This window comes from Ptychodera flava, chromosome 16 (assembly GCF_041260155.1).
Source record: "Ptychodera flava strain L36383 chromosome 16, AS_Pfla_20210202, whole genome shotgun sequence".
Lineage (NCBI taxonomy): Eukaryota > Metazoa > Hemichordata > Enteropneusta > Ptychoderidae > Ptychodera > Ptychodera flava.
In genome coordinates this window covers 23,066,384-23,091,127 of record NC_091943.1, presented here as the reverse complement: position 1 = coordinate 23,091,127, position 24,744 = coordinate 23,066,384, and the positions used below count along the sequence as shown (strand labels likewise).

The window sequence follows — 24,744 nt, the reverse complement described above, 5'->3', positions numbered from 1 at the left end:
AGCATGTTGTGAAAAATGACGCATTGGCAGTGTGTGGAATTTGGGTTGAATATTGATGCACCTGTGTGTGTGTAAACATTCTGTATGCTGGGAGATAAAAAAAAAAACAGTTCAGAGCAACGGCATTGCAGATTTTTAGGGACGAGACACATGATACCCAACTCAAGGTCTGGAATATTGGCATGATGTCAACATGGTTAATGTCATCACTCCACAATTTTGCACATATGCAGTGTTTTCTCCAGTTTTCTCTCACAAGGGGGAATATCCCGTTCACCTTGAAAAATTTGGGTGAATTTAGTTCTTATGTAGTGGTACTATAATAGATTATGCCAATTTGAGTTATGTAAGTTAAGTTTGTTGTTTGCCTTTGCAACTAACTATAATCAGCTTTACATGTAATACTGTCATATGTTGGTGTACTATCAGAATCTCTGAGTTATTTATGAAAGTGCTTTAAGAGTTTTTAGCTCTGAGGGAGCTAGGAGGAGTCTGTACCACTTTTATTACCGTCACAGACAATGTGTTTTCCTGATCTTCAACCCAAAGTACCATGCCTTCTGCTGTTAGCAAAATTGAATCAAAAAGGAAATATAAAGTATCAAAGTTTGCGCTTTTATACTCTCTGAAGATACTACGCAATCAGTTATTAAAACTACCATGGCTTGTAACCTCCTTATCGTCACAACTACCTTCATCAGCAAAGCCCAGGGCCCTACTCCTAAATGGATTAATGTCTTCTTTTTGTAGATGCAAAATAAATTTCTGCATATAAATGCCCCTTTGTTTTGCATTTGAATTCAATATGGCTGCCAAATAGATATTTTCATCTCAATTTTCAGTGCTACGTATCACATATATTCCAACATGGCTATCAGATTACCACTCAGTTGTCAGAACTATAATTTCTTCCTAATTGTCACGTACGAAGCAGGTCACCATTAATTTTCTGAATTTAGATGGTGAAACACATCACTAGGACTGTCCCTAGCAACCACTGAATTACATCGCCAGTACTTCAACACAGCTATTTATTTATCATACTGGATACTTTTTTCCTTCCAGCTGCGGTCACAGGCAGACTTTGACGACAGGGAACAAAGGCTTCAGGGTTCCATCAAAGCACTGAAGGCAGACATCAAAAATGAAGTCCAGGAAGGCCTCAAGGACCTAGAGATGTCCAGAATGGAAGTGGTGGATGAACTGGAACAGTTGCACTCACAGAAGGAGAAACTACACATGCAGCTGGATATCTACCATCAAAATCTCAAGGCTGTAAGTAAAGAAAATGTTGATTTCCGTCATATGGATGAACGTTAAATTGCAGTTGAACTGCCGGCAGTGTCACACAGTGTGATGTTTTATACACTTGTTTATCTTTTTATCATTTTATATGGCTATTCACAGGTAAGAATGTTTCACTGATTGTGTGGTTTATTGCTTTTTTAACCAATGAGGATTACTGAAGAATGTGTTGATAGCACCTTTTAACTAGTGACACCTACGTATCTACTCCTGGATCCCACCCTCTCACTTGATAAATGACATTTTGTCTGTACTACACCCAGGAGTCCCACACCTGCTCTAATGAAATTGTGCAAACCCAGTAATTTTCGTGACCTAAAGTGTATAATGTATAGGTACTCTCTGGTTTATACATCTATTTGTGTTGTTCTATGAAGTCAGTAATACGTCCTTTTCAATCTGATTGGAATATTAACACACGTTTGAACAAGATTTGCACTGTTATACCATTTTATTCTTTTTTAACCTTTACTATCTATGCTCACATTGGCCTCATTACAGTCCAGACTTGAACATTTACCAGAGAGGGACACAGACCCTCAGAGACCTCACACAAACTCGTTTGGGGAGCTGTCCTGGAGGAGTGAAGCCATGCATGAGAAACTGACCCAGGAGCAGGACCAACTTAAGGTAAAGAAAACCGCTAATCCCCAGAGAGATTCTATACACAGTACAAAGTACGGCCATCCCGTTGGTATCAATGCAGTGACCCATGATTCCAGTCCATGTGCCGGTATAGAGTAACTATTGTCACAGTCTCTATTGAATCTATCTATGGATGTGGCATTATAGTTGAACAGCAACTTCTTTATTTGAGGTTGACCTACTTCTTCCCCCCACCCCCTGGTTCTTTTCCATCTTTGCCCTTTTGTGACATCTGCCTTTCTGGAAAACCTGAACACTGGGTTCTGGCAATCCCCCTTGTGAAACAATTTCTTAGGGAGCCTTACAAAGCCTTTTCAGGGAACTGGGCCACCTAGGATTATGTTAATTTGTGAAATTGTTCCGTGTGGACCCAGTCATCTTCGATCTTGCGTCTTTTCCTCACTGTGGCATGCCATTCTGAGTTTACCATGTACATGTGAATTCCACTTCACAAGAAATCTTCATGGCTGATTTTAATCTCAACAACTGCTTATATATCCAACAAAGACCCATTCTGGTTGTTTAAAGAAACATGTAACAAACACACATAACCATTGAAAGCTCAAACTGGAAGTTAGAAATGCACAATAAAGATGTCTGTGCTTGACGATACAAATTTCGTGATTTGACAGGTTCAGATTCTTCCTATCATAAATTACGAATCTGGTCTGCTTTCCACAGCTGAAGTTGCGACAGCACTTCTCCAACAAAGCCGGCATTCTGGAAGACGTCCGCCGCAAGTCCGAGTCCACCCTCAGAAACTTGAAGAAGAAGCTGGAAAACCTGGAGGATCTGGTCACATCCAATGCCAGGTCGTACTCTTCCATGAGTTCAGCAGGGCGGCTGGACGGAATGAACGGAATATCAGAAATAAAAGACAGTGACTATTTCAGCAGGTCAGAGGTGGGGCTGAAAAGTTCACTGATATCTTTGGGGAAGTCGACGGGATCAAGGAACGGCGATCACTACAGCGGATTGAACGGAACAGAGGACAGGACCCGGTCATGGAGTACATCATCGGCCAGCGAACTTGTCATGCCATCGTTTCATGGGTCTCAGAGTCAGGAAAATGGAGTTGGACACTTACCATTGGTGAGAGAAACATCTCTCCAAAGTCTCACTTTCACCACTATCTTCTGGACATTTTTTACTCGATGTCTACCTTATTGTTAGTCTGCCCTCTCCGTGGTTATGACAAACACACCACCTTTATAATCAGACAAGAGAAAAACTTAAAATATCCATGAATACGTATCATTGAAATAATACAATGAAATTTCTGTAAAAATATACATTAAAAATGAATAATAGCAGCAATAACAGTAGCTTTATATTATGTGACATAATTAAAATATCCAACTACATAAATGAGAAACGTACGTAAATGTTAGAGGTCATCCAGCCCGATTTTCACTAAAATTACATTAGGCTGTTTCAAAGGCATGCTCTATTTGCCCGATGTCGTGAAACACAAGATGTATACCCAGTATCCCCCCTAACAGCCAAAGTAGGGGCAAGGTTGTGTAATGCAGAAAAAACCTTAATAAATAAATTTGCAGGGATTTCGTTGTGGTCAAATAAGTAAAAAGGTTTATTGTTTTCACCCTCCAGGATACTACAGGGAGTCCATCCACATCACCCTCCAGCAGGAGACGTGGGTATGCAGCAAAGAGACCCACAAGGTCAAGGTCAGCTGAGAGGCTCAGCGGATCCAGTCCCATCACCACTGAACATCTAGATGTCAGAGTCAATGGCCATGGTCAGTTTGATCGGAATAATAGCTCACATGGTGGGTATCAACATGAGAACTTGAACCCCACACTGGCATTACCCATGTGAATGCAAAAGGTGAAAAAAAATGCCATCTCCAAACATTATTTGTAATATGTTTTGTTGCATGTTGAAGTTGCGATATCAGTTTTGTTACACCCCTGAAGCTTGCTTTATAATACCAACAATCAATATTGATGTGGCAATGATGCCTAGATCACAGGAAATTGATAAAAATGGGACCACCTTTGCTGTTGGAAGAAACGGTGAATTTTTTTCCTTGGGAAGATCAAACATATTCATCTCTGCCACTATTGTCATCTGAGCTGGGGAGTATGGATGCCCTCTGAAAACCAATCAGCCTATGGCATGAAGTAGTGCCAATTTCCTTGTTTCTTGTGGGCTCCATATTAAAGAATAGCTACACGGTACACTTTCTGAATGATGCACTTTGTTAGCACTTTGGCTCAACATCAGAAACCTTGGAGTAATTGTGTCGTCAAATATTGACTGTTGGTATTAAAATAAGAGGCTTTTTAAAAAAATTATAGAAAAATAATGCCACTTCAAAAAGTGATGTATTTTAATTTTGAAGGCCTAAAAACACAAACGTGGTTATAAGTGGTGAGCGATGTGCTCTCATCTCCCTCTTGATGCTTGGCAGCAATCCTCCCAATTTCATAATTTCCTATAATCCTCCCAAAACAGGTCATCAGTAAAGTTAAAATATCTCAGCATAGGAGAGTGACAGGCGTAACTTTTCAATGAAAGAAAGACCAACAAATATTGTTGACATTATGAGTGTTTTGCCTTCATTCTCTTTGTTTACATAATGATATTCATGTCTGAAATATACAGATGTGTATCATGGCTATTCTCTTATTTGGCCTGTCAGCTATTTTCACAGCATAATTATATTACCATAAGAATGGTTGAAATTTATAGTTTGCGAATTCCACCTGATTTCCATGAAATGTCTGATGTATACGGGATTTTGTTGTACCTGTTTAAAGAAACATGACTTCAGATCCACCGAAGTCAGAAAGAATGAATTTTCTGACTTTTGCACAGATGTTGACGGGAAAAGACTCAGTGCCTAAAAAACATTTCCAACACTTTCTTTATTCTGATAGACCCACTCATCTAAACTGTAGACAGAACAATAAACTGGCTCTGTAATATTCTATCATGTCGGCTTCTGATCAGACTACTCATGAATATTCATGTTTGTTTGCTTCCTAGTTCCAGAGAGCCCCGGAGTGCATACTTTGGAACTATTGATTTTGCTCATGTTCTTTGCAAATTTCTTTTTCTCTTCTGATTTTTTTTTATCCGCTTTTTTCCCTACAAACAGATGATGAGCACCAGCTGGGCAAAGCTTCAGATTTGAGAATGAAACAGTTCATGGATTCAGTGCACAGCATTGGCGGTAAGATGGAGGATATTGAATCTAGGATGAACGGTGGTGAAAATTACGGCAGCAATGCTCCTGAACACTGACATCTACTAAAATCTATTCCGTCTCTAGAAGTGCTACTTCCATCCGTTGGTGTCACTTTGTCCCATTGGGAATTTTCTTGAAACTACTTAAATTATGTAGCACACCTCACACAATTTCTGTATGTTACATATTTAATCAGACTTATGATATGATCGTTAAGCAATAAACTAGGATACCATGAGATGTATGCAATTGCTATCGCTCATATATTTATGTTGTGAACTGGTCAGAACCAAGTGGTATACCTGTCGCTGAGATGGTTTATTGCTCTGTTATGATGACTGTATATTGAAATTCCAGCTTGAAGTGTCAGACAAGGAATTTTTCTGTTGCTGAGAGCTTGCACTTGTTCCAACCTTGCTACATTACGAATATAGCATGGTTATTTTCACATCTCAACCAATCAGATGACTGTAAGTTTGCACCAATCAATATACTAGTATGATATAATAAGAGTTACTTGATGATATGCAAATTAACATAAATTGCTGACTGATCGATCTAAACTATCTTTCTAGTCTCCTGTCTCCTTTTTCCTTCCATAACAGAAAACTTAATAATCTTTCATTTACTGTGAAATGTACTGAACCTTTCCAAAATCTTTAAATACCAGATCTCCTGCACTTTGTATTGAAATCAGGGGAAATTTAATTTCAACTGTGAAACAGAAGTTGAAATGATGTCATGATTTCCCATAAATCAACATTGTGAATAGATGTTTTTGTTTGTCACATGACTACTTAACAGCCAATGACAGGACAGAGCTCCTTGTATGTAATTTTCCATGTAAGAATGGAGTAATACTATTGGTCAGTATAGATGCGATCCCCTTCACCATGTAAGTTTTTTGAGTCCATGTGATATTAGTGTACGTACATGTCGTAAATACAATTATTTAAAAAATGAAAAGGGAAAGTTTTTCTCTTTCCACATCCTCATGTCTCAAAATTTTCATAAAATCCAACTTTCATTTAGAAAATTACACCTTGAAGATAAATTGGTAAACATATTTTTATACTGCGAGAGAAATTTTCTATTAAATTGATACTTGTAATTTAATATGGGTTTTATATCATTATTATATTATTGTGTAAATTTTTATATTTCTTTTGAGAGACTGCATTATTAAATTTCAAATCAAAGTCTGAAATATGAAAGGTTGTAAATAATTTTCCTGGATCTTATGTGAACTGGCATTTGCATATTTTGCCACATTCCAATTTCCTATTGGCCCTTGCATATCACATGACTTATGTCATTGTGCCAAAGTACTACCGTTACTAAAATTCAAATTTATTCTTGGATGTGACTTTTCTGATATATTAAAGTGACATTATCTGTGCATAACATCTCTTTTAAACATGATTTTCTTACCAATTGTTAATATTTGACATTGTTGTTATATCCAGACCCGACGAAATCCATCCAAAACTGTTAGTGCATGGTCCATAGAGGGACTGTGGATAGTGTTACCGGAGAAGTTTGCACCTTGGGGGAATTTTGGGTTCCTGATATTGCACACTCGTATGTCCATTTACCCCTGTAAAACTGAGCTACAGAGTTACGGACACATATTAAAATTAGTGAGCGTGAAACATTGCACAGTACCATGATCCTGTCTTCCTGTCATTTGGACCTTTGATAGTGTAAGTCAATGCAACAACAAACCTGTGGAGTGTGTAGGCTTGAAATCTGAAACAATCAAGTGTCAGGTACATAGGAGTTCCAATCAGAAAGCTTTGAGTTTTCCACTTATCACTGAAAAAATTGCAGTGTCAAATATTGCCCAATGGTATTACAAATGTGATGATGTTACACATTAGATGATGTCACTGTAAATGAAATTTTCTCAGACTCAGGATCAGGTTACCACATAGTAGGTATCAACATGTGCCAAATATGGTGAAAAAATACGTTTTTTAAAGTGATGACTTTCCACACCGTATCCATCCATCCCATGTATGTTGCATACTCTTTTTTGTATGATTTTTCTTTACAAATATTGAAAGCTTGCCGCAACATCAATATAGATGTTTATCATTTGTTTACCCCACCAGTAATTTTGTTTTATATTTGTTTACCCTACCAGTAATTTTGTTTTATATGAAAAAGAAATGTTACCGGTATTCGTATTTTAATTTCTTTGCAAAAGTTTTTATTTACCATGCAGCATGCAGTCAGTACATTTTGTACGCTATATCAGTACAATAAAGCTATGCAGCGTCAAAACAGACAAGCTGGCTCCAGAGTTTTCATTTACGGTATTCACACTTGAATTAAGGGAGCACACGCCTAAAAATTGAAAGATTTAAAGTTTTCCTCGAACTCTATAAGGAAACTTTTAAACCATTCTCTTTTTCAAAATCAAGAATAAAAATCAGGCGTCACCCTGAAAAATGTAGCACCAGAGAAACAAATCACCAAATAGTTAATGACACTTGAAATTCAAAATGGCCGCCAACCCTGTATTAATTGGGAACAAATCAAATATTCAAATTTCTCAAAAATAAACCAGTGGAAACTATTTACTCCATGAGCTTCAAAATGAGCACCCTGCAAGTGGTAGACAGAGCTTGTAAAGTTTGAGAGTCAGTATATCTGTTCCCAAGGTGGATTCTGTTTTAACCATTAGGCTTGCCAAACTAGTTTTGGTGCATTGCTATTGTTTTCAAAAGAGTTGGTGGATCTATATAGGGAAATCGAGGTGACAGGGTGAGAACTTAAAGACACGGTATTCACACACTGTATTTTCCGACCAGTTTAGCACACCACCGATCCACGAAAGTCCCCTTTGACTCAAGGAAATCAGGCATATTTGCCCAACATCAGAGGGCAAAGGGTCCCCTGCCTGGAGAGCACATACAGTAGTCCCTTTTAGGGTCATGTTTTTATTACATGCCTCTTGTCAATAATGTTCATGCTTTTTAGTCACCGTTGGGCTTATATATTTAATGGCATGTGACTGTTTATTGTAACATTTTTTTATTTTCACAAAACTTTGTAGAAGCGGGATTTCCTATATAAAACATGTAGTATGTCCATTTTTAAATTCCTAAGTTGTCAAGTTGAGAATAGTTCTGGGTCACTTTCAGTCAAATAATGATGAGGATGCGGCCCTCTGTCTCATCAACAAGTCACCGTTGAATCCTATATGTCACACGATGTTCAACGTATGAGGCAATAATACATTTCTAGGATGTAATAATACATTTCTAGGACTGACTCAATTCCTAAATTGACTTTAAATGGTTCATAAATCTCATGACATCCAGGGTCGACCCTTCATTCTTTTTTATTGGCGGCTACATTAGAAGTGCCTTTAACCCTTTCACCACCATGGTTTGTCCCAAATCCATTGTTTTCTATGGTAAAGTTGGACCTGCATACAGGGAACTGGGGGTGAAAGGGTTAAAACCATTCTTTGACATTTATATTTCTTCACAAAACCCTGATCTAGCTCAGGCATTGTCTGAGTTCGCATTAAAAGTAGGTAAGCAGTAACTTGTCAGTTCATACAAAAGTGTAAATAAATAAATGAATAAATAGATGCGAAGACTTGGCCTATCCAATCACCGAAAAATACTTCACAAACAAAAATTTGTTTACAGATTTTCAATAGGGAGGGATGGTGTTTTGAACAGTCTGTTGTGTATGCTATTTGCAACTAAATAAATCACAAAGGAGTGATAATTTCAACATTTCAGCTCTGACCAGTAATGCCAAAATATTTTGTTTGCTTCCCGTAATTGGTAATATTGCAACTTTAAAGCTATATGGTATGGCACCTAGCACTTTTGATAAATTTGTAAAATTGAAAGATCCAATTCTCCCAAATTAGTTCCAATCGTGTTATTTTGAAAACTCATGCATGACTTTGTTAAATTTTACTATTTCTTGATACGTTGAACCATACTATTTTTGCTGAAGGTATGTTGATGAAAACGCAAATTTTTAGCCCGAATGACGTCATATTTACGTCTAGCGTGTCAAACTCTCTTTATGTAAAAACATTTTACAAAGACACCAGTGCTGCCTTTTAAACTGGCAATAAAGTGAGCATGACGCTACAATAAAAACGCCTGCGTGACATTTCTGTTGCCTGTCGTTCCATATTGTGCAGATCTCATTCTTCAAATCCACATGTTGCTCTGTCTGATCTAATCCTTTTTGAAAACCTGTCTCAGTTTTCGTAACATGTGCCCTCTCACTGTTGTCGTTTGATGTGACAGCTGGCGAAATCATGGGCGAGTTGTTGAGTAAATGGGAAAATATTCCGTCGAAATTGTGAAAAATGAAATGTAAATATGTTTGTTAGTAAAATCTGACGTATCGAACCAAAGTTGACATTTGCGCAGTTGATTTATGTGTTTTCTTTACATAATCCGATTAACGTAGAATACACCTCAGGTACAGATACTCTGACACTCATATCGTTTTTGGTCTAGCGTTTGTCGGGGCTGATTTTGAAGTTTATGGAATACTGAAAGTTTTCACCGGCTTATTTCTAAATCGAAAATTTTATTTTTCCTACAACGTTAACCCGGCGGCCATTTTGAATTTCCAGTATCAGTAGGTGACCTGTTTCGCTAGTACTAAATTTTGCACGGTGACCCGTAATTTTCAATCTTGAGTTCGAAAGGGAATGGTTAAGGAAAGTTTGAGCAAATGTTTTTGTCTTTCAATTTTGAGGCGCATATTACCTTTAAGGAAATTTCATGACTACACTTTTCTTGTCGGCCATTCTACATTTTTCATAAGTTGAAAAAAAGTATCCTCTCAGGGTGTATGGACAATTAACAGAAGATCCATATTTGTTGTAAATTTACACTTGGCGTGATAAACAGTTATCAAAGTACAGCAGGTGTAGGTACACCCATCTCCGAGTTCTTTTAATTCTCGCGGCGTCCGAGGGCTTGTCGTCACAAAACCTCAAAACCAGTGATATGCATGTCGTGCATGTCTTATATTTATTAATGGAGCTATATTCTTCGGTGCTTCTTAAAAATTTTGGTTACTTCGGTAATCAGTCACATATATTTTAAAATGGCAATATTATTTATATAATAATAATAATAATAATAATAATAATAATAATCTTTATTTCAACTTGATAAGCCTTGATAGGTGTACGCCTCTTTTCACAATCGTCGAGCACACAAAGAAAACTTATTTAACCCATACCCCACTACCAAATGGAGCAATGAGGAGTAAAGTGCCTTGCTCAAGGGCACAACACCGTGCTGGAGTCTCGAACTCACCATCCTCCGACAGTGAGTCCGTTACTCTGGACTTACCGGGTGTCGAACTCACCATCCTCCCATAGCGAGACCGGTACCCTAACCATTGCCCCACGGTGCCTCAACAGCCGCCCACAAAATTATCGTCATGGGTCTATGTTCTCATCTACCTCATGAAATGCAAATTGAGTTGCATCAAAAGTACAATCTCCGATAGAAGCCCCGTAAAACTTAATAATCTGACTATTTTGAGATAATACAAAACACATTTCGTCTGTGTTACAATACTCGATCTTCCAACAAGAACATTCTGAAAACTGAGACACTTTTCGGGATTAACTTGCCCTAATTCGGACGGAATTAATGACCCTGAACGGGGTCTGAAATAATTTTAAGAGGGTCATATCGGGACGTTGAAACTCTCAGGTACTTGATTCGCTAAATATAGTGAATAATTATAATTTCATATCAATTCATGTTTTGATGAAGCCTTCACTGTGTTCCCATCGAGATCCTTCACTGTCACTTCACGATATTTCCAAGAAGACAGTCCACAGAAAATGACCTCCTTAAATTCCTGTTCCAATTACCGATGTTTTGTAACCACTGTTCTCGACAAAACTCAATAACAGCTTATATAGCAAAATATGCCTTTTTTACATTTCATAGTTTTTATATCTGACGAATTAAATGTCCCCGGGTCCGTGTGGTACGCGCGGATGAAATCTACTCAATAATTCGTCATGCTCCTCGTGCGAGATTTGGTTGCTAAAGATAATTATCTCTGTGATTTGTACGGTTTGACCTGTCCACCGCCAATTTTACGTAAAACACGTCCATAATTATCACCGATTAAAAGTCTTGGCAAAGCCATGGTGGTGAAGGGAGCTAGCCGTAGCGTTGATGATAAAAAAGCTATTCTCATACCGATCGTGCGCGTTCGAAAGTTATTTAAACGTTTGAGATAATTATTTTACTTTTGCTCATAATCATGAAACTGTGATCAGCCCTATCACCCGGCAACCATCGCGTTTTAGGGTTTCAATAATTCGGGCAGAGTTCGACAGATGAACGAACACCGTCCAAAATGTCCGTAAATTTCATTGGTCATGTCAAAACAAAGACTGACTTGTATGCTTACTCTACAAATGTCGTTACAATTTTTTGGAAAATTGCATTTTCCTTCCGTATATGTAGGAGGAAGAGCAAAAATCTGTCATTTTGCAGTACAAGCGTCCTTCGAATTCACCTTGTTCGGTGCACAAGTTATGCTGGTTTCGTCAAACGATGAAACCCAATATCTGCTAATATGAGAAGTTGGTAAAAGACATTTGCCGTGATAATTACACGCAAACTCTGCTGTTGCTCTACATACATCTACTTTTGTCCTGGAAAGCGCCTTTAAAAGTATATTTCATGGCAGATGAGAAATAATTAATTCGGGATTATTGAAAATTAACCACAAAAGTCTCACATATTTGAGAAAAACTTCAGTGGAAGGATTGATAACTTTATACACAGACTAATTGTCTTTGTATCGTTCTTACATAATCAGAATACATTTATTCCGGATTTCTATCATAGACTATACTTTTCAGGCGACTAAATTTTTATTTGTACATTTTATAAGCGATTAAAATCGGTGATTTCGTTTTTAGATGGTGCATTGCCTCGGTTTACAGTTCCCTCGGCCATTTTGCTGCCATCTGCTTCGGGATGCTAATATACATAATTATTGAAATATTTAAATATTAGTTTAGTCGCCGAACATGTTTATTTACTGAAGTAATCACATCCCTGCAAAAAGCTTTTAAGAATATAGGTCCATTGAACAAATATTAAAATATTACAGCACAGGTGACGCGACGTATGCCGTTCGGTGTCACTGCATGCATATCATGTTTCGAGGTTTGTGGTAACAAGCCTATGAGCACAACGTACGAGTAGAAAAGAGCGATATAATATGGTACTCCCTTCTGCCTTTGCTGTGCGAGGATGCGCAGTGTGGTGTTATGCGTCTGAGTCTGTGTTTCATGACAGAGCCGTTGCCTTCATAAGAATGTTCGCTGTCAGGAAAGGCCAAAAAAGGAGTCTGAAATCCATAATGTTAAGATTAGGGCGTTTGAACTCTCACGCACGTAATCGATTCTTTAAATATAAACGAATTACTATCAGGTCATATCAATTCATATTTAAAGCATTGGAAGCAATCACTGTCATTTCACGATATTTCACAGAAAAGAGCCATAACTGATTACTCCATCATTTCCCCTCTCGATTCACCGATATTTTGTAATTACTGCTCTAGCAAAACAACTCAATAACAGCTTGTAAGGTCAATATATCTCTATTACATTTAATAGTTATTTATTGTATCGAACTAGTCAAATGCCTGTGAGTTCCTGTTCTAACCATACCCGTAGTTACTCTAAGTGAAATTAAAATATATGCCAACATGGCAAAGGAACGTGAAATTGAGACCGTGACGATGTTGGTTGCGCAGATCGTGTTCGTTTGTCATTGATGTGGTGTAACCACAAGGATGCCAGAATAAATAAACAGATAAACAAACAAATAAATAAACAACACATGCAACATATTCAAGATGTGACGTCATCACTGCTGACTTTCGAGTACTAGTGAGTAGCAGTTAGTAGTGATACTTATGTCGCATCTTGAATACGTTGCATGTGTTATTTGTTTGTTTATTTGTCTGTTTGTTTGTTTGTTTATCCTGGCTTCCCTTTGGTGCAGCTTTTCACCCCGAATTCCCTTTAACAGGTCCATGCTTAATCACTTCTAACAACGGCTTTGGACCACACTGATGATGAAAGGGTTAATCACAGCAGATTATGCTTTCAGGTCTTCGCAAATAGATTTTTGACTGTGATACTTCTCCAATAAATCGCAGAGTCAAAATATTTGGTTAAAATCTCTAACGGTTTTGGAATGGTCAGATCTTTTCTGCAGTTGTATGCATAATTGTTGTGATTTGTATAATTTAATATAATATCCTTAGTACCTGGATATGATTTTGACAAAATCTTATTCTTAATTGGAATATTAGTCATGCGACGTGTTCTGAATGGAGAATGTTTAAATTACACAATATGTAACTACCATGGATCAACCGAGGTGTAAACTAAATAAGACATGAACGAATTTTTTGTACAGTTGAAAACACTTCGAAAATCGAAAATTTTGTTTCCCCCATAGAGTTATCATACGGATGGGGGCCGTTTTGAATTTAAAATATCGGTAAACATTGGTAATTTGTTTATCTTGGTACTAAAATTTGCACGGTTAGCTCCTAGCTTTATCCCTCATTTTGAAAGAGAATAGTTTAAAGTTTTCGTGAGAAATGTTTGAGAAAAAGTCTTTCATTTTTGAAGGGCGAGCTACCTTAAAGATCAATCTGATTAAAATCCGATGTAGAGTACGGCGACGTCTTCTTATGCGTACGCGGTATTCTCTCGCTGTCGCCTCTCAGCGAGAGAATACCGCGTACCCATAAAAAGACGTCGCCGTACTCTACATCTGATTTTAATCAGATTGCCTTAAAGATAAAAGGGTTCATCCTGCCATACATCTGTATGCTGCGATAGTGATCGCACCACAATGTTCACGTCACAAAAAGTCATATTTATCAAAACAAATCTCTTTTTATCCAACGCTGCTAACAATAGAATCTATTATCGACATCGTTCTAAATATAATTCAAACATCCGGCGTCGACGATATCGGTCATAACATGTATTTATGCAGTGTCTTTGTGAAGATGTCTATTTGGAGACTTTACGTACTAGGTGCCATGCAAATTAACTTATTCACAATTTCATGTCTGACTGTGTTTTCATTGCCTTTGTCCCATTTGATGTTACGTCAGTATGGAGTCAACGACTGCTTAATTCATAAACCTTTACGTAAGCTATAATGAAAGTTGACGGAACGGTTAACCTCTCTGAATTGAAGAGTGCCGCGGCCGACACGATACAGGAAACATCGATGGACAGCATTTCTTAATTTCGTGTGCTCAAGTGACAAAACAAAATGGTCAAACATGATAATTCAAGGCATTTTAAAAGTAGTCAAAAATTAAACAAACAAACAAACAAACACAACCAGATATGAACTGTAAATGCTCACGTGTTTCATTATATATTGAAGTTATATGTAAATTTGAACCTTTGCCACATGTTTGCAACTTCATTAAAAGTATTACGATCAACATAATGAACAATATTCACCACAGGTTAACTCTATAGGTCATTAAGTATTCAAATACGCAATTAGCTGAAATAGAAATAATTAATTTCTTTGACTGCTGTCACTGTATCACCTCTTTATATAGCAAGTGTAATTGCCTCTTGTCAAGTCCTTCAAACTAAATATTCCAAACTTTGAAAGCTCATTAGTATATATCCCTAATTAGGAAATCTCATTAAATACACAAATTAGGAATTGGCTGAAGCAAAAATGCTTAATGCCTTTCAGTAATGGTATCTTTAATGTACATAGCAAGTTTCATCAATTTTGGTCATCTAAATTCAAATATATATCCCTAATTTCAAAAATTCATTAAATATGCAAATTAGGAGCTGCATGAAGTAAAAATGCTTAATGACTTTCAATAACGTCGTATCATAGTATCTTTGATGTACATAGCAAGTTTCGTCAACTTTGGTCTTGTCAATACAGATAAATATCCCTGATTATGAAAGTTCATTAAATATGCAAATAAGGAATTGGCTAAAGTTCAAATGCTTAATGACATTTGATAATGTTCTATCATAGTATCTTTAATGTACGTAGCAAGTTTCATCAATTTTGGTTATGTAAATTCAAATATATATCCTTAATTCGAAAGGTCATTAACAGCTTCTGCCCAATATCTTCCAGTTTCTATTCGTAAAGGCAAAACACCGGTTCTAAATTGAGCCAATAAAGATCGATGTCTACGTGACAGACACATAATGATAAATAGCATTCTTTGGTTAACAATATGATCGATGACTTGTCGATCATGAATATCATCGTGATTAGTGATATTATCATTCAAATTACCAAGACAGGCATTACAATATCCACAAATGAACACAGTATCCGCCTCATTATCATAGCATACAGCTGACAGAGCAGGTGACTGAAACTACAAGAATCTCTGCCCTGAGGTGAATTTTCGGGTGGAGAGTAACAAGAAGACACAATAAATGAATAATCTGACATCTTATTGTTGAAGCGGATTCCAAGAATTCGTTAATAAACCCTATTAATAATTGGGAACGCTTTACAAAAACATCCACTCTACCAAAATTTCTACGTGAATTAACGTGCATATATTGTCTGTTATAACCAATCCAGTAGAAATATTCCATACCAATTGTTTCATCTCGGTGTAGATGAGTTTCATCGAGACTTTCAATGTATTGTACCCACCTCAATAGATGTTGATATATTCTCAAATCTTCATTCAAGTTTGTCCACCCACCAACATTATGAGTGGCAATCCTACTACCATTGGGTTGGGTGTCCCATTCATGCTGAGAAGGTCTCTTGGTGAGAGCAGGATCTTGATTTGGGTGACGATCTGTCTTTCTAACAATGCGCTGTGATACGGTAACCTTCTCCAATTGGGATTTCACTAGGGGTAGCACGTGTGTTCAGTTCGAAAAGTACTGGTCTCTGCGTAAAATTTACTCGACTAAGATAGACCCGACTGTACGATTACCTATCATGTAGACGTTGCTTCGCCTATAACACTTTCTTCTTTTGTTCCACATTTTCCAACTTGAAGGCAAATTTGACTAGTCCGGGTGTATGTGGACGATGACTTCACAAACGAACGACCTGTACTACTTTCATTACATTGGACACTTCTTCTCCAACAATGAACCTACTTTCTTTTCTTCTGTTTCGTTTTCTTCATAGGGAATACCCATGGCAATAACGGTAATGTCGGCAACGTAAGTTGTGTCACCGTTTTGCAAACTTCCATATTTCGTACCTGGCATGTTTCGGAGTTTATGTTCTCATTCATCTAGATTACTTCCAATCTTGATATTTCATTGGTAAACTCATCTTTCATATCCTTCATCTTGGAATAACTAAAACATCTGATTCCTCATCGGTGTAGAATCAGTATTTACGTCTCACTATGTAACAAAAGTTTCCGTTGGGTTGCCAGCCTTCTCAGCAGAAATGGTTGCGTGTACTGGGATGATTTCTCCATGCATATGAAGTACTTCATGTGGAAGTGTCACTATTCTTTCTTATTTTCATGGGGATTGCTTATCTCGTTTACTCGCCTTGGCCTGCTGAGAGGTACCAGGGAATCTTCGGTGTATTGACTACACTAGACGTTCAGAGTTCGTTGGTACTACATAGACTTTATTTCTCTGTAGACAAGCTTGACAGTTGCCATCGCCCAAGATACGCTTCTCCCATAGTCTAATAATGTTTTGGGTCCGCTGTGTTCCTCTTTCAATGTTTCAATATTCGTTGTATTGTTTTGGAATGGGATTTTAAACGTTATCTTTAAGGTGTGGCTTTGATCGTATGATAGACATGAATTAAAGATAAAATGCTACACCCAATTATAAACATCAATACAGGTCTTGATCTTAAATTGACATGTTACCATTGATATGCAAGCGTCAATGTGACACGTTGCAAAACCATCATGTGAAATTGACAACCTTCATGATTCTGAATATAATTCAAATATATTCTTGTTTTCATCCAGACTTCAGTAAACATCCTCGTAAAACGTAATAAGCCTTAATGTGCGTTTGTCTCAAATATAGTTTGTATGAATGTCAACTTATAATTGAGATCTTGTTGTTTTAATTAATAATTTTACTGGTATCAATGACCGCTAGGTTCATTAATTTTTGTCCGAGATAAAATATCTCCGTATAAACAGAAGGCATGAGTAAGTTTATCCCATTAAACTGGTCTGAACAAGACTACTTTGGAACACCGGAAGTACATGCTGTAACTTTCATACAATATAAGCTTAATTGACCAGATATCACAGGTCCTTGAAGAAAAATATTATCAACAGTTAATAATTTTGAACTAGTTAATGGTTGTTACACGAGCTTTAATGTTATTTAACATTAAGACTATCTATATAGTTTTAATAAATGGTCTATAGGTTGTAATATTTTATTATTTATGATAGGTGATTTTTGCGGGGAAAATATAGTCTGTTAGTCACCGTGACATGGTCGAAATTTCAAGGTCTGCCCAAATTTTTTTCTACATTTTAAGAAATTAAATTTAATCGTTGCTAACTTTAAAGTCATAACGTCATAAAAATCGATTCCTAGATACTCTGAAATGTAAAAAGTCTCAGGCCCATGCCATAACAGACGTGAGTGTCACCGATAAAACACCTACAAATACAAAAAATAAATAAAAACTTTCATAACTACCAATTTATATTAATTCAACGATGATAACCTTGGGTCATATCATGGAAAATTCCGTTCAGTCTTCGATTGTTATCAAAGTAAGATAGATCACACCATGGAATATCCTGTTCTCGATTGTTCTCACTTAAAGTTTGGTGTTGCGCTAACCTTTAATCACTGTCCCTGCTTTAATGAAAGGATATGATTGTGTCCAAAGATTTCCAAGCCCTTCTTTGAGTAACTTCAACAGGGACTAACTGTAGCATGTCCGGTGAAATTCCACAACTAACTGTAGATTGTATGCCTGACAAACTATCCTGCCACATTCTTGTGGACAAAAAGCAGGCAAATTGAGAGCCTTTTAGATTTATTTTTTACTTCCTAATATCGATTTTAAAAGCAAGGCAAAATTTGGCAAGTCAGGTAAATTTGTAATTGCTAAAAGTGAGAAAATGTTAACGATCAGCTGGTTGAAACTCAATAATTTCATATTTTCCCAACATCAAATTACTTGAAAATTGTTACCTTTTTCAATGGAATTCAGTCCGAAGGGTTTATAATGGTGGTAAATGCTCACAAATACATGTAAGAACATAACTTCACATCAACTTGTGGCTGTACATGCCACTCTGGGAAATATTTCAATGTTACATGTAAGCATACATACAGTAGAACAGACAGGGCTGAAGAGATGAAAAGGTTGTCTAGAAAATAGCTATCCGTACTTTCGGTATGGCACCCCAAAACTTATGAATGTCTTTGGTAGCGTAACATAACTACGGAGAGCTTCTGGACAAGACGAAATGTCGGTCGCATAACAATGGCAAAATTTTACGACCTCAATAGACGTGTCTTACTACTTGCACAACAATAAGTCTTTTCTTTTCAAAAGACATGACCATAATCAGCATCGTAATAATGCACTGTTTACCGTTATCTAAATGTTTTGCGATAATGCCACGCGTCACTTAAGCCAGGATACGGAGCTACCAGTGATAATGCACGGTGTTGGAGATAGGAGAGTATCATGTGCTCAGATTTTACGCCTTTGTCTTCAGATAAGCACCATTTAAGATCACGCATATGTCTCATTTAGACTCGCTCTTTACACGTGCGTTTATAAACATTTATTTGATGACGTACTACCAAAGAATACTATCAAAGCCGCTGTAGGGGCACCTGAGTCAGCTGTAGGCTTTTATATCGGAGTGGCTGGATAAATTTCATGTACTCATCACCGTACACATTGTAGCTTTTTATCCGGTACGTACATGGCCCTTACCTGACGTGCAACTACACTATTTAAAACGCACAAAGTGGGAGAGATGGGATCACACGCCCTTATCTTCTGGTGAGTTTTAATGATATACGGACAAAAAAAAATTCTTTTCAAAAATAACAATAGCTGTAGCCAACATTAATGGCGCACCTCAACAGGTAGTGAACACTGACTTTCATGTGCAGTTCGTGTCGCAGTATACAGTTCCTCAAAATTATGGGGAAATCATCAATGAGATTTACCCCTTATTGTTTACTTTTGTTGTTGTTAGTTTTTCTGTTGTCACTATTTGTCAGCAATACCATCATGACGAATGAAAAAAAAAATGTATGAGATAGAGTAGTTTTTTTTTCATGTTCAACAAACTTTCTTTATTGTTATACTGTTTTTAGAAGAAAACACAGTTACAAAGTATGTTGACGGGCCAGTAGCTGTAACTTTCCTTGATTTGGGCCTATTATTTTTATGCCAACTACAGTTTCTGTTTCTACTCCAAAAGTATGTTGAGATACGAAGGAAAGTTGGCCTGTGCACGTGTATACTGCACTGTTATTGTGGAGGGACTGTGGTTATTGTTGAGATTGTCAAGATAACTCTGGTGCGGACTAGAATTCAAATGTAAACAATAACAGCGAATTCTACGAGTATAGACGCCGTGGTTGCAAGCTATGAATTGTACCTGTGTTTGGACATGTTTTAGGGAGTAGAACATGAACTTGCAATTGACATAAAATAGCTGTAGAGAAACAACTCATCAAAAGATACAGCTCCCGGTCCTTTCAGAAACTGTCGCTGGAAGGTGCACGTGCCGATCAGTATGACCTCAAGCTAAATGTGACCTCTAAAGGTCACTTTGACCTCATGTTCACCTACCTGTCCGCAAACTGATGTAGCGCTTGTTTACACCGTGTTGTGAAATAAGCCCACACACATATACATGTATGTTTACTCGTACCATGGTCTAAATTCATTAAGATTAACTTGATTCCACGGATATCCTAGCTGCATTACAGTAGCACGAGATGTTGTTCGATGTTGTTGTTTTGCCGTCCAACCCACAACCCCAGGCAAGACCTCGAGCTACTGTACTGCAACAACTGATATTCTCGAGTACTCAAACTTTCTACATGTTTTTCCCGGTCGACCTTCGGCCCAAGCTCAAGGTCTGACAGTTTTTTTTCCGACACGGTCAACTTAATTTTCAATGTTGAATTGACCGTCCACGGTCTCTCTTTCACAGCGCCTAACTCCACCTTAAACCAAGGCCGTGCACCATTGCTAGGTGTGACTATCACCGCGTTTCCTAGTTACCATGGTAACGACAAAACCACTCTGTCGTATCGCCAAGATTATATTTCAAGTGACATTTACACGTAATGGAATTGACCGTCAATTCGTTTTACCAAAAGTTACAGTTTGTGCCCCTTGAATATTTTCACAAATGTGTAAAAAAAATTGTGAACAGGAATCCTGTTCAGCCCATGCAATAACCGTTTTTACAGCTGTGTGACAGTTATCGAAATTTCTATGCTCCATCTATTCCAGATCGTGTAAGCAGCGAGTTGCAATTAGCGATACTCGTCTGATTCAGTAACGTGGTCAGTTCAAACGATTTATCTTGCAAATCTTAAATATCAAAAGTGCAACTGGAGAACTTAATCATATATACCCATTTAGCGATGCTTCTTGAAGAAAGGATGTCCACGCATCGAAAGATAATGTGTCAAATACAATAACAATGCCTACACTATAACTAGATGAACACACACATAGATGCATAGATACATAGACACATAGATACATAGATACATACATAGATACATACATAGATACAAAGATACACACACACATAGATAGATAGATAGATAGATAGATAGATAGATAGATAGATAGATAGATAGATACATGTATGATGACCTCGCAGCCATTACAACTTAAATATTGCGGGTAGTGAGCACTTTGACCGACTTCTGGGCGCATCGCCATACATTTAAAGTGTGTAGCTGTTATTTTGCAAATATGGGAGCACATTATCAGTTAAGTCGGTCATTTCTCGTCGCTCAGCAACGCAAAATCGACCGACACGAGATACCTGCTTTTACCGTTGCAGTAAATCGGCACAACTTAAAAAAAAGGGAGGGCAAAGTTAGTTTATGAGTTTTTCTTTACGTTTTAATGATTCGAACCAAGTGGTCCTTTTTTGTTCCCTACTTGAGACAACGCCGATGAATGGACCTGCATGCACACTCCATTGGAAAGCATCATGACGTGGGTAAAACGTGGACGAACAACACCTGTGTTGTGAAATGAACACCGCTTGCTGAGGTGACCACTTTCCTCAAGGACGAAATTGACACCCTGTCGATACCAATAAAAGCCCGTGTCGAGTTTCAATCTTTTTTTTTGAGAACCTTGCCTGCACGACACCAACCAAGGGAATACATTGCGCTGTGCATACTTGGAGCAGGAGAGGAGTATCCACAGCGTGACGCTTGGGAACAAGAAGCAAGAAACCGCGAATGAATGATGCGTTACAGTTGAAATTCTTGGATTCTATAGGCCGTATGTTTTACCTTTCCACGTTTTTTAATTAAACAAAGGTAGTAGGCACCTCGAAAGTGAAAGACCTAAACTTTTGCTTCATCTTTCCTTTACTTTCAACCATTCTCTTACCAAATCGAGAATAAAAAATGGGGGTCACCGTGCAAAGTTTAGTAGAAGAGAAACGAATTATCTAACATTTACCGATATTTAAAATGCAAAATTACCGCCATTCCTGTATTAACTTAATGGGAAAAACTATTTTTTGAATAAGACGGTGAAAAACTTCTTACTCGCTTCAAAAAGAGCCTCAACAAGTGGTAGACCAGAAAAGTAATTAGAGCAATTTGAGAGTCCTCTGAGATCCGCATTCTACGTCAGCCAGCATACACTGAGACTTTTGTACATGTTGGTAACCTTCAAGCAGACATTGTCACAGTCTGAAATTTTCCAAGATTGGCATCTACTCTTAACCTGAACTGGAGATCTGTGATTGTAACATATACTGAATGGAACGACGTACACTTAATACCTGTGAGTAATCAAATACATGTTGGCACAAAAGTAAGTGTGTTGTCTGAAAAACAGCCAGCACCACAATCCCGTGAACCGAGTAAGAATCAAATCTACTATTATTACACAGTACACACGGTACACCATTACTTTTCACTTGTAGATGTGCTTTTTCCAGGGCTGACATCTACTTAGACTGAGTACATAATGGCTTAAACCTATTTCAGCGGACGACAAAATATTTGAGATAGCACAGTTGATAAGTCCGTATCATATCCCTGGCAATGATCCGATCACACCTAAGAAAACAGCGAGGAACTAAGAGTGGTGGTTTACTGCGCGTCCTGGCAGTAACGATGGCAATGATGACGATTATGATAATAGGGACGATGACGTAATAATGATGATGAAGACGATGATGAAGACGACAATGATACAAATTCGATCAAGCTGCAAAACTCAATTGGCCAAAGTGTTGTTTTAATCAACGTGTATCAGCGATTTTTACAACATTAACACAGCAGGGCTTGGTGTGGTCTTGTTTACATCTTTAATCAGCTACATGCTCTCAATTACACAACACACCAGGGCTGCTCCACACAAGTCAGACAGAGAAACATAAACAAATCACCACACTTTGAAATGTCATGTATGTTTCTTCTATATTCCTGATGAACCAGTGAGCATGAAAGTTCAGGTAGCTTTAGGAATTGACCGGCTAGACCAGTATCATATAAAACTTACTTGTTCAAAATATTTGTGAAGTTCCTGATTGGACTCAACGGTATGTTTTGTTTTGGAAGAACCTTTTGCAACATAAAAGTAAAAAATGAAATATAGTTTGTTACAAGGCATCCTTATCACTGAAACACTCGCAAACATAATGGAACAGCGAAGCTGGAAATTGTAAAAACGCGTGTATATAGATATAACAGTAAACAATTTAACTAACTGATTTCAAATTTTATTGGTTCAAGTATAATAGAACAAAAATATAGGGAAAACGTGAACAGAATATAGTAATTATCTACACTTTTGTTTTCTTACAACTAAGGAAGCCATATGAGTTTTAAAGAACTATGACAAGTATTAGTTATTTCTTCTCTATCAGTGAAAATATTTGTACTAACGTGTGATGATTTGTTCTAATGAAACAACGACTTAAATCTTTTCAAAACTTGGAAATGACTAATGCTGCAGTAAATGTAAATAACCGGTTGCTGCAAAGTATTCCCATGTATCATTTGAAAACGCATCTTAGAATTTGAAATGAGGGATAAATGTCTGGTTTCTTTTTTCAGTGCTCAGTGCTTTCAGCAGTCTTTGCATGACCGACAACAGATACTGGCTTTTCCTTTGCAAATGCTTGAATTATGCACTTATCTATGTGCATTTGTATTCCCGTTCACTTTTTTATTTTTCAACTCACATCTGAAGTAGTCTTGTTTACTCTGTAAGCACTTTTCTTTCTGTCAGTGTTTCATTGATAAGGATGTTATCTAATATCGTGAGACTTAAAAGACGATAGGATTTTTCCCGTTTATGACGAGTGTAATCGTCTTTCAATGAATTATTGGTAGCCGTGATGTAATTATATGTATGTTGTGTTCTATCTACTAGCGGATTTCCTTTACACCGTTTTGTTCCCAATGCGTCTATAAAATAAGTATTTATTCACTATTGTTTCTATTATTAGCTTTAAGGTATTTTTAAAGTTGTAACAGCACTTTTTCTTTGTTTTGTTTTTGAGGTACACTGTGATAAGAGCGTTCCCTATTACAGCATTCTGTACAATCAGGAATTCCCAAAATTGTTTAACATGTAATGTGACGGTGTAAATGGTGCGTTGCAACGACACGTGACACTGAATAGTGGGTCATAATATTTTAAAACTTTGCAGCGCTTGCATAACAGGGCCAGTAACTGTAACTTTTGATTATTTTTTCACTGCTTTTATTTTTATATCAACTTCAAGTTCTTGCTTTTCTCACAAAAGCATGTTTTAACACCTACTCTTTTATTTAGGTTGTCAAAATAGTGCCTGTATACGTAACAAGAACAAGAAACTGTAGTTGACATTTAAAAAAACCAATCACCAAAAGTTACTACTATTGGCCCTTTCATGTCATCCATACTCTGCCTTTCCTTCGTGCATACAAAAACCATCATCCACTCGTAGTGCAGTCTTATTGTACCGTGCCAGCATTATACTCTTCAGGAAGCAAAGTGAAATCGGATGAGCTGGTTTGGAAGCATTGATTTGCTGGATAAAACAACGGTAACATTGATTTCTAACTATTGTAAACAAACGTACATCCAGGTTTTAGAACCACAGGATTTCAGCTTAGGTGTCGGAGAATCGGTGGATTGTCAGAAAGTGACATTTTTTAAATCGAGGAAGAACAAATCGCTGACATTGAAAAGCTTCATGATTCGATCATAACATTAAGTGTTTAGATAAATGTCATTTGCTTTATCATCTCTTCAGAACTCTATAACTATGTAAAAGTCACCAACATACTGAAAGAATTAGTCAAA

At 37.3% G+C, this 24,744-nt stretch overlaps 1 protein-coding gene across 7 annotated transcripts in view; it reads left to right on the top strand.

Annotated features, from left to right (window-relative positions):
• The window catches only part of LOC139114342 (centriolin-like), a 67,085-nt gene extending 59,628 nt beyond the window's left edge, over positions 1-7,457 (top strand). For 5 of the 7 annotated variants that reach the window (XM_070676004.1, XM_070676003.1, XM_070676002.1 and 2 more), the window contains 5 exons: positions 1,066-1,275; positions 1,807-1,935; positions 2,632-3,042; positions 3,562-3,739; positions 5,075-7,457. In XM_070676004.1, coding sequence (XP_070532105.1) covers positions 1,066-1,275; positions 1,807-1,935; positions 2,632-3,042; positions 3,562-3,739; positions 5,075-5,220 — 1,074 coding nt within the window. In that variant the 3' untranslated portion in view covers positions 5,221-7,457. Of the gene's footprint in view, positions 1-1,065; positions 1,276-1,806; positions 1,936-2,631; positions 3,043-3,561; positions 3,799-5,074 lie in introns of all 7 variants that reach the window. The other 2 variants (XM_070676006.1, XM_070676005.1) reach the window with 1 other exon arrangement.
• The last annotated feature ends 17,287 nt before the right edge of the window (positions 7,458-24,744 follow it).